At 33.6% G+C, this 13,736-nt stretch overlaps 1 protein-coding gene across 1 annotated transcript in view; it reads left to right on the top strand.

Moving 5' to 3' along the window:
- The first annotated feature begins 1,783 nt into the window (after window positions 1-1,783).
- The window catches only part of LOC134252030 (uncharacterized), a 29,869-nt gene continuing 17,916 nt past the window's right edge, over window positions 1,784-13,736 (top strand). Inside the window, exons 1-14 of the mRNA XM_062734450.1 lie at window positions 1,784-1,938; window positions 4,872-5,022; window positions 5,321-5,440; window positions 7,251-7,379; window positions 7,884-8,039; window positions 8,445-8,584; window positions 8,861-8,984; window positions 10,690-10,912; window positions 11,056-11,195; window positions 11,303-11,405; window positions 11,535-11,576; window positions 12,025-12,149; window positions 12,930-13,096; window positions 13,177-13,285. Coding sequence (XP_062590434.1) covers window positions 4,914-5,022; window positions 5,321-5,440; window positions 7,251-7,379; window positions 7,884-8,039; window positions 8,445-8,584; window positions 8,861-8,984; window positions 10,690-10,912; window positions 11,056-11,195; window positions 11,303-11,405; window positions 11,535-11,576; window positions 12,025-12,149; window positions 12,930-13,096; window positions 13,177-13,285 — 1,687 coding nt within the window. The 5' untranslated portion in view covers window positions 1,784-1,938; window positions 4,872-4,913. The remainder of the gene's footprint in view (window positions 1,939-4,871; window positions 5,023-5,320; window positions 5,441-7,250; window positions 7,380-7,883; window positions 8,040-8,444; window positions 8,585-8,860; window positions 8,985-10,689; window positions 10,913-11,055; window positions 11,196-11,302; window positions 11,406-11,534; window positions 11,577-12,024; window positions 12,150-12,929; window positions 13,097-13,176; window positions 13,286-13,736) is intronic.

Consider the following 13,736-nt stretch of genomic DNA (forward strand, 5'->3'; position numbering starts at 1 on the left):
GTCAGAAATCAAAGCATGCTCGGAAATATCTTGTCACAGATAACGCATATGTCAAATATGAAAACCATATCTATTCTCATTCGAACATTATAAGTAAAAATAGCATTTTGTAAGGAAGGTCAAACATCAATATTCAAGGTCATGGGGTCAAAAATCATGGTGTATATTTAGAATGGTCTTAAAACAGGTAGTACACATTTTAAAATGAAATCCCTATCTCTTCTCATTCAAAAGATATGGCCAATTTTTTTTATTTATTTTTGAAAAGAAGGTCAAGGGGTCAAAATTCACAGTGTATTTAGAAAGGTCTAGTCTCAAGTAATACACATGTGTAATATGAAAGTCTAAGCTCTTCTCATTCCAAAGTTATGGCCAAGGTTAAAGTTTTTGTGACAAACGAACAGGCGAATGGTAGTTAATGTCCACTCGCTCTCGCGAAAGCCGTAGGGGGGGGGGGGGGTTAATGTTTTCTGTTTGGCTTGTTTAGTCTTATTTTTTACCAAATAAGTTAAATTATTTTTTCCGCTAGTTGCCCTCCTTCACTTTCAAAAACGATGCTAGGTCCCTTATGAAAAGACCATAACACGAAAATTCAAAGAACTGTGGCCCTCGCTTTCGGTGTCTTTGTAGGTGAGATGTCACTATTTATGGCATATTGGGCCAAATATGAACGCCCTATCATGTCATTCAGAAGTTGGCACCAATTAAAGTAGATTTTTTTTTTGAAAATGAGGTCATTCGTGAAGGTTAAGGTCAAGGGGTTAGAAATATCTTGTCACAGGTAATGCACATGTCAAATATGAATCCCTGTTTGCCTTCTCAATCAAAAGTCATGACCAAGGTTAAAGTTTTTGAAAAGTAGATCGAACTTCAAGGTCAAGGTCACGAGGCCAAAAATCATAGTATATCTAGAAAGCTTTTGTGGTACATGTAATACACACGTTTAATGTGAAAGCCCTATCTCTTCTCATTCAAAAGGTATGGCCAATTCAAAGAAAGATCATTTAAAAGATATGCAAAGAGATTTAATATACTGTCATCTTTGCTTTTCATTTGGATAATTCATAAGAAAATGTTTTAAAATATGTTAAATATCAAAGTCATTGGCACGGTGTAAAAAATAATCTCTTCTCATTCAAAAGGTATGGCCAATTCAAATAAATATCATTTAAAATATATGCAAAGATTTAGCGGAGCTAGATTTAATATACTGTCATCTTTGCAAATTTTTTGATTTGGAAAATACTTGAAAATCAAAAAGAAAATGTTTTAAAATATAAAAGACCTTTCACTTAAATATCAAAGTAAAAAAACAATGGCACGGTGTACTTCATACATGTTTTTTTTTTTATATAAAGTCTTTAAAAAAGCATACCTTGACCATAACTTTTAAAGAGTTAGAGCCAGAGCTTTTATACTTTAAAAATCATTATGACAAGACCTTTCATTTGTACCCTTTGACCTTGAAAGGTCTTTTTAGGAAATTGGCAATACACAGCTCTACAAAAGTTTTATATATGATACTTAAAACTTGACCTTAACGTTAAACATGTCTTTTAAATTTTACAATTGTTTTCCATGTTTTCCAGTGAGAATACCCTACTTTTGCAAATTAATTCATTTGCTTTTAAGAAAAGCTTAATCTTTGCTATGTTGCCATACGGGGGCATCAGTGTTTTATTTTTTCTTGATCAAACAGACCTAATCTGCGAATCAACAGAGAGCGAAACAGAAACGGAGCGAAACACTTATCTACCGAAATTTTCTCAGGAACATGTGATCATCATGTGACTTCACGTATCAAAAATGGCAGACAGAAAACACACGTCAAAAGATTACGAGCATCTTTCAACAGTGATATGAGTGAGATAAAATTTGAAAAGGCAAAAAACACAACATACATTTAATCTGGAGTTAATTAAATTGATGGAATAATTTGTGAGTTGCATCACGTACTTGTTTAACATCTAGGCTAGATGATTTACACAACATATTGACTCAATGAGAGAGAGAGAGAGAGGGAGAGAGAGAGAGGTGTAAATATTCTACTGTAGATGATAAGGGTGTAGGACTTTTTAATTTCATATGTCCAATATAAATTTTATCTAATTTATATCTGGGATTGCAATGCCGTAACTTAAGGCTTAATTTTTTTAGTGAGGCAAGGGATCTCCATGCATGCGGGCAACGTACCAAGCTAGTCGAGGGTGGTTTTAAATTATTTTTTATGTTTTCTAAGCAATAATGGAGCACCTGGTGAGATTATTGATTGATTTACAGAAAATGAAACAAAAATTGAAAGTCTTAATTTGTACAAAGACACACATAATTAATTTATGTTCACTTTCAGAAATCTTTATTTGGCACACTTGCCTCAATGGTAGTTATGACCTTTGATTGATGTATATACATAAAATACCATCATTTCAATATTGTTGATAGGCATCTATATTTATTACACATAGAAATAGTGGTATCTTTGTTCTAAAGCTTGCACTCATGCAGTATTGATAAAACGAATGTGACCAATGAATGATCATGATATTACCTGTAAACAAGGGATTAAAATATCTGTTTGATCACATGTATGTCTTTCATATAAGATATTGTGTAGCATTAATACAAAGTGATCAGTGACTGTTTGATAAATCTGAATGCATGCATTTCTTATGAGCCTTTGAGGTAATATGAACATTATTAGTTTTTTGATTGATTGAATAGGTTGTATGTGAAGCTGACATTCAACTAAGTTATGGTAAACTGTTTCTTGCTTTGTATATATTTTTTCATCAATTCACTATTCATGTAAATATTGTAATTTTAATCTACTTTATTGAAAGGAAAAATAGTGCCATAATTATTGGTTTTTTAAAAAAAGTTTATGCAGTAATTATAAAGAGAGATAAAAATTAATTGGGGCCAAAAGACAATTATTGTTTGTTTTGAATCACCTCTTGCCTCATTGAAATGCCCCTTCCTGAAAAATTTTATTGAGCAAAAGTAAGAATATATTTTTTTACATTTGGATTGGATTTAATCAATTCTTGGCCTGTTATCACATGCACCACACAAAACACTTATGTAGTGTCAGATCTGTGCATAATCAGGATTCTTTTTTGATGGTAGATACTTTTTTTCAAAGAGTCAGAAAATGTATTTTTTAATGTTTATTGAGATTTTTATTCAAATTTGAAAAATTTATCTTCAGTTTTGAAATTTTTTCCCTCCCTCCCTCCTGTGGCTGAAACCCTCCAGGCCGCAATTCCAAACAAACAATTTTTAGCTCACCTGAGCCGAAGGCTCAAGTGAGCTTTTCTGATCACATTTTGTCCGGCGTCCGTCTGTCTGTCTGTCTGTCTGTCCGTAAACTTTTCACATTTTCGACTTCTTCTCAAGAACCGCTGGGCCAATTTCGACCACAAAGCATCCTTGGGTGAAGGGGATTCAAGTTTGTTCAAATGAAGGGCCATGCCCTTATTCAAGGGGAGATAATTGAGAATTAGTGAAAATTTGGTGGTATGTTTTAAAAATCTTCTTCTTAAGAACCACTGTGCCAGGAAAGTTGAAACTTATGGGGAAACATCCTCAGGTAGTCTAGATTCAAGTTTGTTAAAATCATGTCCCCCGGGGGTAGGGCGGGGCCACAATGGCCGACCAAATTTTTATATAGAAATATATAGGAGAATTCTTTAAAAATCTTCTTCTCAAGAATAGCAGAGCTATAATTGCTCACATTTATATGGAAGCATCCCCAGGTAGTGTAGATTCAAGTTTGTTCAAATCATGACCCCCGGGGGTAGGGCGGGGCCACAATGATGACCAAAGTTTTACATAGAAATATATAGGAAAATTCTTTAAAAATCTTCTTCTCAAGAACAGCAAAGCCATGATTGCTCATATTTATATGGAAGCATCCCCAGGTAGTGTAGATTCAAATTTGTTAAAATCATGACCCCCGGGGGTAGGGCAGGGCCAAAATGGCCGACCAAAGTTTTATATAGAAATATATAGGAAAATTCTTTAAAAATCTTCTTCTTAAGAACAGCAAAGCCAGAATTGCTCATATTTATGTGGAAGCATCCCCAGGTAGTGTAGATTCAAGTTTGTTCAAATCATGACCCCCGGGGGTAGGGCGGGGCCACAATGGCCGACCAAAGTTTTACATAGAAATATATAGGAAAATTCTTTAAAAATCTTCTTCTCAAGAATAGCAAAGCCATAATTGCTCATATTTATATGGAAGCATCCTCAGGTAGTGTAGATTCAAGTTTGTTCAAATCATGACCCCCGGGGGTAGAGCGGGGCCAAACTTTTGGATTCAAACTTTTCAATAGTAAACCAATTACTACTTTTTCCTAGCCACAATGCTCGGGTGAGCGATGTGGCCCATGGGCCTCTTGTTTAAGGATGGCCTGGTGGATTTATGCTCATCTTTTTGATTTAACATTATAGTCTATATAGTATACTTTATGGGGTTCAGGAGTGGGTTGGGATGTGATGGGGTGGGGTGGGGGTTGGGGAGGGATGAATCCTTGTATGGTCCATAACATTTCCCCCTATCTACCTGTACTGGAAGCTGTGTATATTAATTGAAGTGACTATAATTAAACCGGCTAGGTTGTGAAAGAATGTGGCCATGAAACAGCTTCATTCAACTCCTACCAGGTAGTAATTCAAAAATTAAAAAAATGATATGTTAGGAAACCTGGATTCTTAACCACCTTCCTGTTACACAGGAAATAGTTTTAGCTCTTAATTAATTATTCTGAAGTACAGAGAAGATAAATATGTGAGAATGAAAAGTAATTTTTTTTCCATTTATTGTTTATTTATTGTTTAATTTTCAATTGAATTAATTTTTTCTTTTTTAGACAAATGGTTCTTGATATAAAAAGTATAGGATTTCTGAAGACATGTCAAGTTTTTATCGCAAGCTTGTTCGAAAGAAGTTTATAGACCCTGCTAACATCACAGAGACCAAATTATCGAGATGTTTGACTACACTAGATCTCACAGCTCTTGGTATGTATCAGTACTTGTGTTGTCAGTGGCTATGAAGTAATAACATTGTCTTAAAAAAATGTTTCAGAATCCAGAAAATGTTGAGCTGAAAAAAAACTTTTTTGTAAAGCACTCAGAGAAATCGCTTTTCATGTTTTGCCCACCTCATTGAAGTTGAAATAAGCTTATGCCCCCAACATCCAAATAAGCATTAGCATTCATGTTATTTTTAAGTGCAGGTCCATTTCCAAAAAACTGTGAAGCCAGTGCTTGATATTTATATTTTACTGTATAAATACCTTTACCTATTTAATTCTAGGTATAGGCAGTACCCTAGGAGCGGGTATTTATGTAGTGGCCGGTCAGGTAGCCAAGGACACAGCCGGTCCAGCGGTCATTCTGTCCTTCCTCATTGCAGCCTTAGCCTCGGTGTTAGCAGGTATTACACAATGTCAGAAATCATCAGGGATTAGACAGTCTAATAGGATTAAAATTCGTAAAAGTTATTAGTTTATGTAATTAATTATTGATGAAATGGGGACATTTAGAATTATTAAAGTAATAAATCTGTTCAGCTTCCATTATTGGCAATACGTCTTATAGTTAATTAAAGACTGCTGTCAGAAATGTCTGTTCTGTATATCATGTTTAATTCTAGGCTGAGAAGTCAGTTGAAAAATTCTGGATCTTTTAAATAATCTCTTGGCCATTGAAAGTCTTATCAATATGTAGTGCAGATCAGTAATGAAGACATGACTATTAAATTATTTGATAATCATACCAAAAAATAAAAGATGCTTTTAAAAATTAAACATCTTTCATCTGTACAATATCCAAAGTCCTTGATTCAATATGAACATCACCAGGTTGATTATTGTAGCCATCTTTAAACTAAAGGTAACACTGCAGCATCTTTAGTATATAATAACATGCAATGACTTCAGATGCAACTTTAAAGCAAATTTAGTCAATGTAAAGATTTTTACTTAGCCTAGTACATTTTGTTTCAATAATAGTTGCAACATCAAAAGTCAATTTAAGGGAGGACCTATGTCCGAAAAGTCTTTGTGTGAAGTTTTCAAAACTTTGACATTTTTTTCCTGACCACTTGCTCTTAAGTTTTAGGTATTAAAAACAATACCTTTATATGCTTATTTTTACACAGGAGCACGTGCAAAAACAGTGTGAAATGCTAAAAATAGATTATTTTCAGACATTATTGTTCTACCCAAAATATGCGCTAAAAAGAAACAAAAATGTCAAATCACATTCAAAATCAACAGGTATTTGATTTATATGACGTGTATCTTTAAAATGAAGGCAAATGCATAGTCATTCATCTCGCATGAAAAATTATTAAGCACAATGTAAATCACCCCGTTTTTCTTTCGTATTTTTTACAATTCCGACAAGCATAACAGGTAATATCTTAAAAAGTCTTTGTGTGAAAATGTTGAAATTCATATTTTTGGAAAGAAATGATCCAACTCTTTATTTTAACAAAGAAAAAAATATACCTTTATGATAAAATTAAAGAGAAATATGACGTTTTCTTTTAATTTCGTGCTCTTGTGGCATAAATATTGACCTTTCTGCACTAAAAAAAGGTAAGTAAGCACTGACAAACATCTGAATATAAAACTATTTTGCGAAAAATGAGTATTTTGTTTTGATTAGAAACAATTTAAACAGATTAATTCTTTTTTTCTTCATTCCAATCATTCTGCCCACCCCATTTCCCCGTCATAACCAACACGTATTAGAACCTGGGAATGACTTTATTAAATCTACATGTACTATAATTCAATAAGCAAATATAGGTACAAGGACCTTTCTTATTTTTTTTCTTAGTTTTATCCAGAAAATACAATTAATGGTAAACATAAAGTTAACTTTAAAGCTGAAAATTTACTTATATATATCAGCATAATGAGGTATTTCTTCACAAGTGAAATTGCTATGAATTATCAACCAAAGGAAGAGAATTCTATTACTAGCAAACTCTATAAATCAAATAAAGCTGTTATTAATGATTAATAAATTTTCTTTTTGTAAATTCTATACGTTATTGATTAATAACAATGTTATGCCTATATCACAGTTGCAAAAGTCAACAGGCAACATCACAAAAGTCAAGGTCCCCCCTTAAACCTTGAACTTTCTCATGTATGCATTGCAATGCATAAAAATTCTCTCTTTTCAATTATACAATTCTAGTTGATTGTCCTTTTGATGTATTTGGTTTCTAGGTCTCTGCTATGCTGAGTTTGGAGCCAGGGTTCCTAAAACTGGTTCAGCGTATGTGTACAGTTATATAACTGTGGGTGAGTTTATGGCCTTCATCATTGGCTGGAATCTGATTCTGGAGTATGTTATAGGTAAGTCCCCCCAGTCTCCTACGTACAGGTATACTGGATACCGATTTTTTGTGGTACCTTGTATTTATGATTCATTGGTTTGAAATCTACCCATTTTCACTACTGAAGACATTTTTAACACAAATACATATGTCAGTACATGTATTACATGTATTTGTGAGCTAAAGGCCCAAATGAAAGTTAGTTACTACTGTAAAAGCACAAATATTCGTGGGGGGTAAAATTTCATTTATTTCGTTGTTAACAATTATCAATGAAATTAAATTCCACATGAAATTTTATAATGACTATATATTGAATTAGATTACTTTCAAAACAACAAAATTAAATGTCAACGAAACTAATCTTGATGGCTAATCAACGAAATTTAATCCCCACGAAAATTTGTGCTTCTACAGTATTTCATAGGTTTTACAAACTTTACAAAAAGTTACTTTTTCATAGGTTTTACAAATTTGCTTAAACCCAGTACTATTTTCAATATTTTTTCTAACTGTTTTCCAGGCACAGCCAGTGTAGCGAGGGCATGGAGTGCCTACTTTGACTCTCTGATCCACAAAGCCATCCAGACCTTCTTCAGGGACAACATGCCTATAGATGTGGGGGGACTCTCTCCATACCCAGACTTCTTTGCCTTTGGCATCACTCTCCTTCTGACCTGTATGTTTAAAAGAATTGCTAGTTATTTAATGTTTAATTCTAATATAAAATCATAATCACAAGCCAAGTGTATTTGATTTACAAAGCTCTGGGATGAGGGGTGGGATCAAAAATCCTTGGCTTGATAAGATGAGATAAGAAAATGCAATGATGAGAGCTGAGCCACAATTTTCAGTATTTACATCCACATTATGTGGACCACATAGCCCAAATTAATCATATTTTACCTTTATTTCTATTGAATGTTAGCATGAAACAGCTAATTTCATTCTGCAATAAAACGAACGAGAAACAGCAGCTCACATTATTCCTATTTTACCAGTAACATGTTTGAAAATAGGACTATTGTACTTGAAAGACACTTGTTTGAATTTAATTAATATGCTTATTGTATATTAATTTCAGGTTTGTTAACACTGGGAGTAAAGGAATCTTCCCGCTTTAACAATATCTTCACTGGAGTCAATCTTCTAGTTGTGTTATATGTTGTAATCTGTGGCTTTATAAAGGCGGACATCAGTAATTGGTCTCTACCTAAGCCACAGGTAGGTATTTCATAATACAAAGTGACAAAAAAATACAGGTATATTTTAATATACAGGTAGAATTACAAACTTTTGTTTACAAATTAAGTTTTTCAGATTTTCAGGTACTTTATGATACTTGAAGGAAACAACACTTTCAAACCTCCAAAACTTCTATTTAAATGTCTCTAAATACATTGTATGAATTACTGCATTTTAATTATTTTTTTAATTCTATTCATATTAGTGAATTAACTCGACAAAAATTTTGTTTCACTCCATTATTTTCTTTAAAAGCCTACCAATTCCACTGATAACTATGGAGACGGTGGATTTTTTCCGTTTGGTTTCTCAGGAATGATGTCTGGAGCTGCCACATGTTTTTATGCCTTTGTAGGATTTGATTGCATAGCTACAACAGGTCAGTGAGAATTGACAGGATCATGTATTAAAGATAAAGCCTTAGAAATATGATTATCATTTGCAAAATTTCTTTTTAATAAATATTATCACTTTTTGAAAGTTGACAGTTCATGTACAAGGTTCTGATACTGAACACAACAAGGTCCCGTATCAGTATGGTATATAATTAGAAAATGAGAATAATAGAGACATTTTTGCTCCCAATGTGGCCCATGGTGGGGAGGGGGGGGGGGTTGAAAATTCCAAAAACCTTTATGCACATGTACAGGACACTTCCAGTCTCTTATTCCAAAATATAAAAAGAGCTCCTGCAAAAATAAGAGGAGTTCAGGAAACCAGGTTTCATAGGAAAATGGTGCTCTTTGGCCTAAAGTCACCTCCCAGGATGAAAATCCAAATTCCTAAACCAATATTGCATATATGTGTAAGCAGGAAACCAATCATATTCCTAAAAGTGAATGGCTTACTATGAAAAATGGGAGGCATTCAGGGAACCAGATTTTTGTAGAAAAACCTGTTTTGACCTCCATTTGGCCCCCACGGTGCAAATAAAAATTACAATCTTTTTGTGCAAGTTCAAGGTACCATGCACGGTGCACCAATCATACAATCATAGTCCAAAAGATGAGTTTCTACTGCCTAAAATGTAACCAGAGTTTGAGGGTAGAGAGGAAGAGAGGCAGATGAATTGATCAAGATAATAACAGTTTACCGGAACTTTTAAATGTCGGTATAATTATTTATTATCAGGTCTATATTGATAACAGATTCCACTGGCACATTTCCTTTTATCTTTGATATTTTATAGCCTTAATTCAACCCAAAGTTATTTTTGAAGAATGACGTTTTTAAAAAAAATATATACCTGGTATTTTAATGACATTAAAGTGTAACACTAAGGTTTAATTATTTTACTGAACTGTCTAATCTAACCTTTTTTTAAATGTAAATTATTAAAATTATGTAAATGCATTTATCCATACATTTTCAATCCATCAATTCTTTAGATATAAAAATTGGAAAAAAATATTCTAATTTTCCTCCTTATGACTCTACTCTAAGGATCAATTGACAAGGACTGTAACTGGTATTTTTAAAGCATCACATTTCTCAGGTTTAAATGAATGAAATATACATGACCTGAAGCAGTTCAAAGGTCAATTTCAAGGTTACAAGGTCAATAATGTATTGTGTAAAACCATACATGAATAAAAAAACAAATCCCTCTTTCTTACAGATCAAAATTTATGTTTTTATGTAAGGTGTTACATGCAGACAGACAGATGGTCCCTAGATGTTGTTTTGCAGGTGACAAAAAGTTCAAATACTGACTCACTTTCTTGATACATGTATTTGTTAAGTCACTCAAGTGATTCAGGTGACCCAATTTACCTGTTTCATCTCTCGTTGTAGAAGTTACTACATATTCCTATTAACTTTAAAAATGCTTTTTGGTGTGAGATAGGTGTAGCTATCTGTTGTGTGCTTTGTATACCATGTGAAGTGCAAATATATGTAATTAGGTTCTCTTCAGAAAATGTTAAGAAATTTTCAACCAAATTTGTTCCTTTAGATTTATGGGAAATTTCACACCCCACCCTCCAGGCCTGAGAGATTAGGAAAATTCACGAAAATTCTTGAATACCTCTGATATAAACTATTAGTATACCTATAAACAAAATGAGCATTGTTTCATTATTTAGGAGAAGAGGTGAAGAATCCCCAGAGAGCTATACCCATCAGTATAGTACTGGCTCTGCTGGGCTGTTTCCTGGCGTACTTTGGGGTATCGGCAGCTATTACTCTGATGTGTCCTTACTACCTGCTAGACCATGATGCACCACTTCCTGAGGTTTTCTCCAAAGTGGGTTGGAATGTAGCTCGATATATTATAGCGGTGGGAGCTGTCTGTGGTCTGTCCACAAGGTAAAAATCAACAAGGGATTCAAGCCTTGGTTGCAAATTTTTGGGGAGAGAGAAAGAGGAGGGAGGGAGAGAAGCAGGTAGAGAGGGGTTATAACTTTTCTTTGATGGCACAAATCTCAATTATTTGAAAAAATTCTTTTCAGTCTTCTTGGTGCTATGTTTCCATTACCTCGTGTTATTTATGCCATGGCCAGTGATGGGCTGCTGTTCCAGTTTCTGGGGGACATCAGTGAAAGGTTCAAAACACCAGTAGCTGGTACTCTTATCTCAGGGCTGTTTGCAGGTGATTGTAAACTATCAGCACATTGACAGGATTATTTGTAAAAAGATTAGTTTTTTTAAAAATGAAGCAATTTACATATTTTTTCAATGATATTTCTTACTTTGAAGGAGTCATGGCAATGATGTTTGATCTCAAGGAACTGGTGGACATGATGTCCATTGGAACCTTGCTAGCATACACACTTGTTGCTGTTAGTGTCTTATTGTTAAGGTAAAACAATTCAGCGTCCATGATATCTTTTTTAATACATTGTACACCAAATTCTTCTTGGCTTTAGACATTTCACCTCCAATTCCATGCAGCGTACGAATATTGATGTTGATGTATTGTCTTTTGTAGGTACAGGGTGTACTCTTTTGACCCTGGTGACTCAGGAGACAGGTAGAGTAAATTACTGTAAAATCACATATTTACATGGGGTCAATTTTTCGTGGTTTGAGGAAAAACTCTTGGTTCATGGGGATTTGATTTCGTGGATGGAGAACTTTTAGAAGTTATGTATGTAACATTTTACATTTCGTGGTGGACAAAAAAATTAACCCCCATGAAAATTTGTGATTTCACAGTAGTTTGACATTCTAACACTGACTGACTTATTTCATGAACTACAATAAGTATTCCAAGAGCACTGTCAAAGCAAAACATATCAATCATTACAATGCATAAATACTTGATATCTTGAGACCCTTGAAGTTAAATGGCAAAATAAAGAATTCAGGAGAGCAAAAGCTACTCACAGACAGACAGAATGAGCTATAATTTCCTGGTTTTAACAATAGAGAACCAATAACTGCAGATTTTATTACATTGTATACAATTTCTGTTACAGGGATTCATTAGTTCTGAATGATGAAGTAAATACAGTAGGGTATTTCCAGGAAATGTTCAACCATAGACTGAAATCTCCTACACCCCTATCAGAAACTATATCTTTCTGGAATATCACTTTTATATGTGAGTATTACTCAGATTTGAATGATTTATATGCCCCGGGATCAAAAGATCCTGGGGGTATATTGTTTTTGTCCTGTTTGTCTCTCTGTTGTCAACATTTTTCTTCTTATTTCTTATGTTTGACAAAGATTAAAAAAATAACTAACTTACACTTTAAGGTCTTCCATTTTAAACCAAAATGAGAAATGCATTTTATTACAATGAAGCGCATTGAAGTGGTAAAATTTTCCGTTTGGATGAAACGTTCTGAGTCATGTTTTGAACGTCAATTATAACATAATGACACGCCCATATTTTTAGAAACGAGAAAGAAATATCCGTTGTAATGTTTCAGGACACTCCATTCTTTGCGAAAAGCAATATGAGTTACACTGAAATAGAGCTTTAAAAAAATTAGAAGATAGAGTTAGTGACTCCCCACTTCTGTAAAACACAAATTGCAACGAATATGTACATATTTTTGAATTTATCATGTCTTTTGAAGTTACCACAACACGTGTTTCGGTCGAACACGTGTTTACTCGGTGTTTATTAATTTAGACCGTCAATTTTATTGGCTATTATATTTATGGAAAACCTGTTCTACAGGTATTCGAATAAACACATTGACCATTTTATCCATTGCTAAAGAAATGGGCGTGTCATAAGTTGACAAACAACGTTCTAAAGATAGCTCAAAACATTCCATTCGAACGGAAAATTTTACCACTTCAATGCGCTTCATTGTAACTTATTTTAATTTATTTACTAAATATTTATTTATTTTATTCCCTTTTTTAGGTATACTGATCATAGCGGAGTCATTGATACTCATCTTTCTAGAAGACTCCATCTCCTCAGGGGAATGGTGGTCCATTACTTTAGCTAGTGTTATTTGTCTTCACATATTTATCCTTGTGTATTCAACATGGCTCCAACCCCATAATCAGGATTTAATCAGTTTTAAGGTAAAAAAGTGTATAAAAGATATTGAATATGATTCATTGTTATTTTTGTTCAGTCTATATGATGTTTTGTGTCTTTATAGGTGCCTCTTTTACCAATTTTACCAGTGATCAGTATATTTGTTAATGTTTACCTCATGTTGAAGTTGTCCACTGCTACATGGATAAGGTTTGGAGTGTGGATGCTCGTTGGTGAGTTTTATGTTCAATTTAACAGTAATAATTTACATGTACATGTATTATTTTAAATCTCTACATCCAATAATTGCTCAAATATTTCATCAACTAAAAACAACATTTCTTTACTATGTAGCTAGGTTTTTACTTAAAAGAATAAAAATTTACATTTAGGAACCGCAATAAATAACTAGATGTTACATTGTGCACTTTTAACCTCTGCTTTATGCACTTTGACCTTTGACCTATCCTTTTCCTTCCAGGCTTTATAATATATTTCTCATACGGTTTCCGTCACAGTGTAGAATCTCAACACGATGGACATATACCCCTTACTTCTATATCCACCCTCGAGGAGAGTGACGATGAATTTAATGATGATCCATTTAGTGACCAGGATGATGATATCCTATGGAATAAACAAAAATGACATTGCAGTTCCATACCAAATCAATCATAAAATCAT

This window comes from Saccostrea cucullata, unplaced genomic scaffold, assembly GCF_032062105.1.
Source record: "Saccostrea cucullata isolate Sc308-1 unplaced genomic scaffold, CSIRO_AGI_Scuc_v1 ctg6, whole genome shotgun sequence".
NCBI lineage: Eukaryota > Metazoa > Mollusca > Bivalvia > Ostreida > Ostreidae > Saccostrea > Saccostrea cuccullata.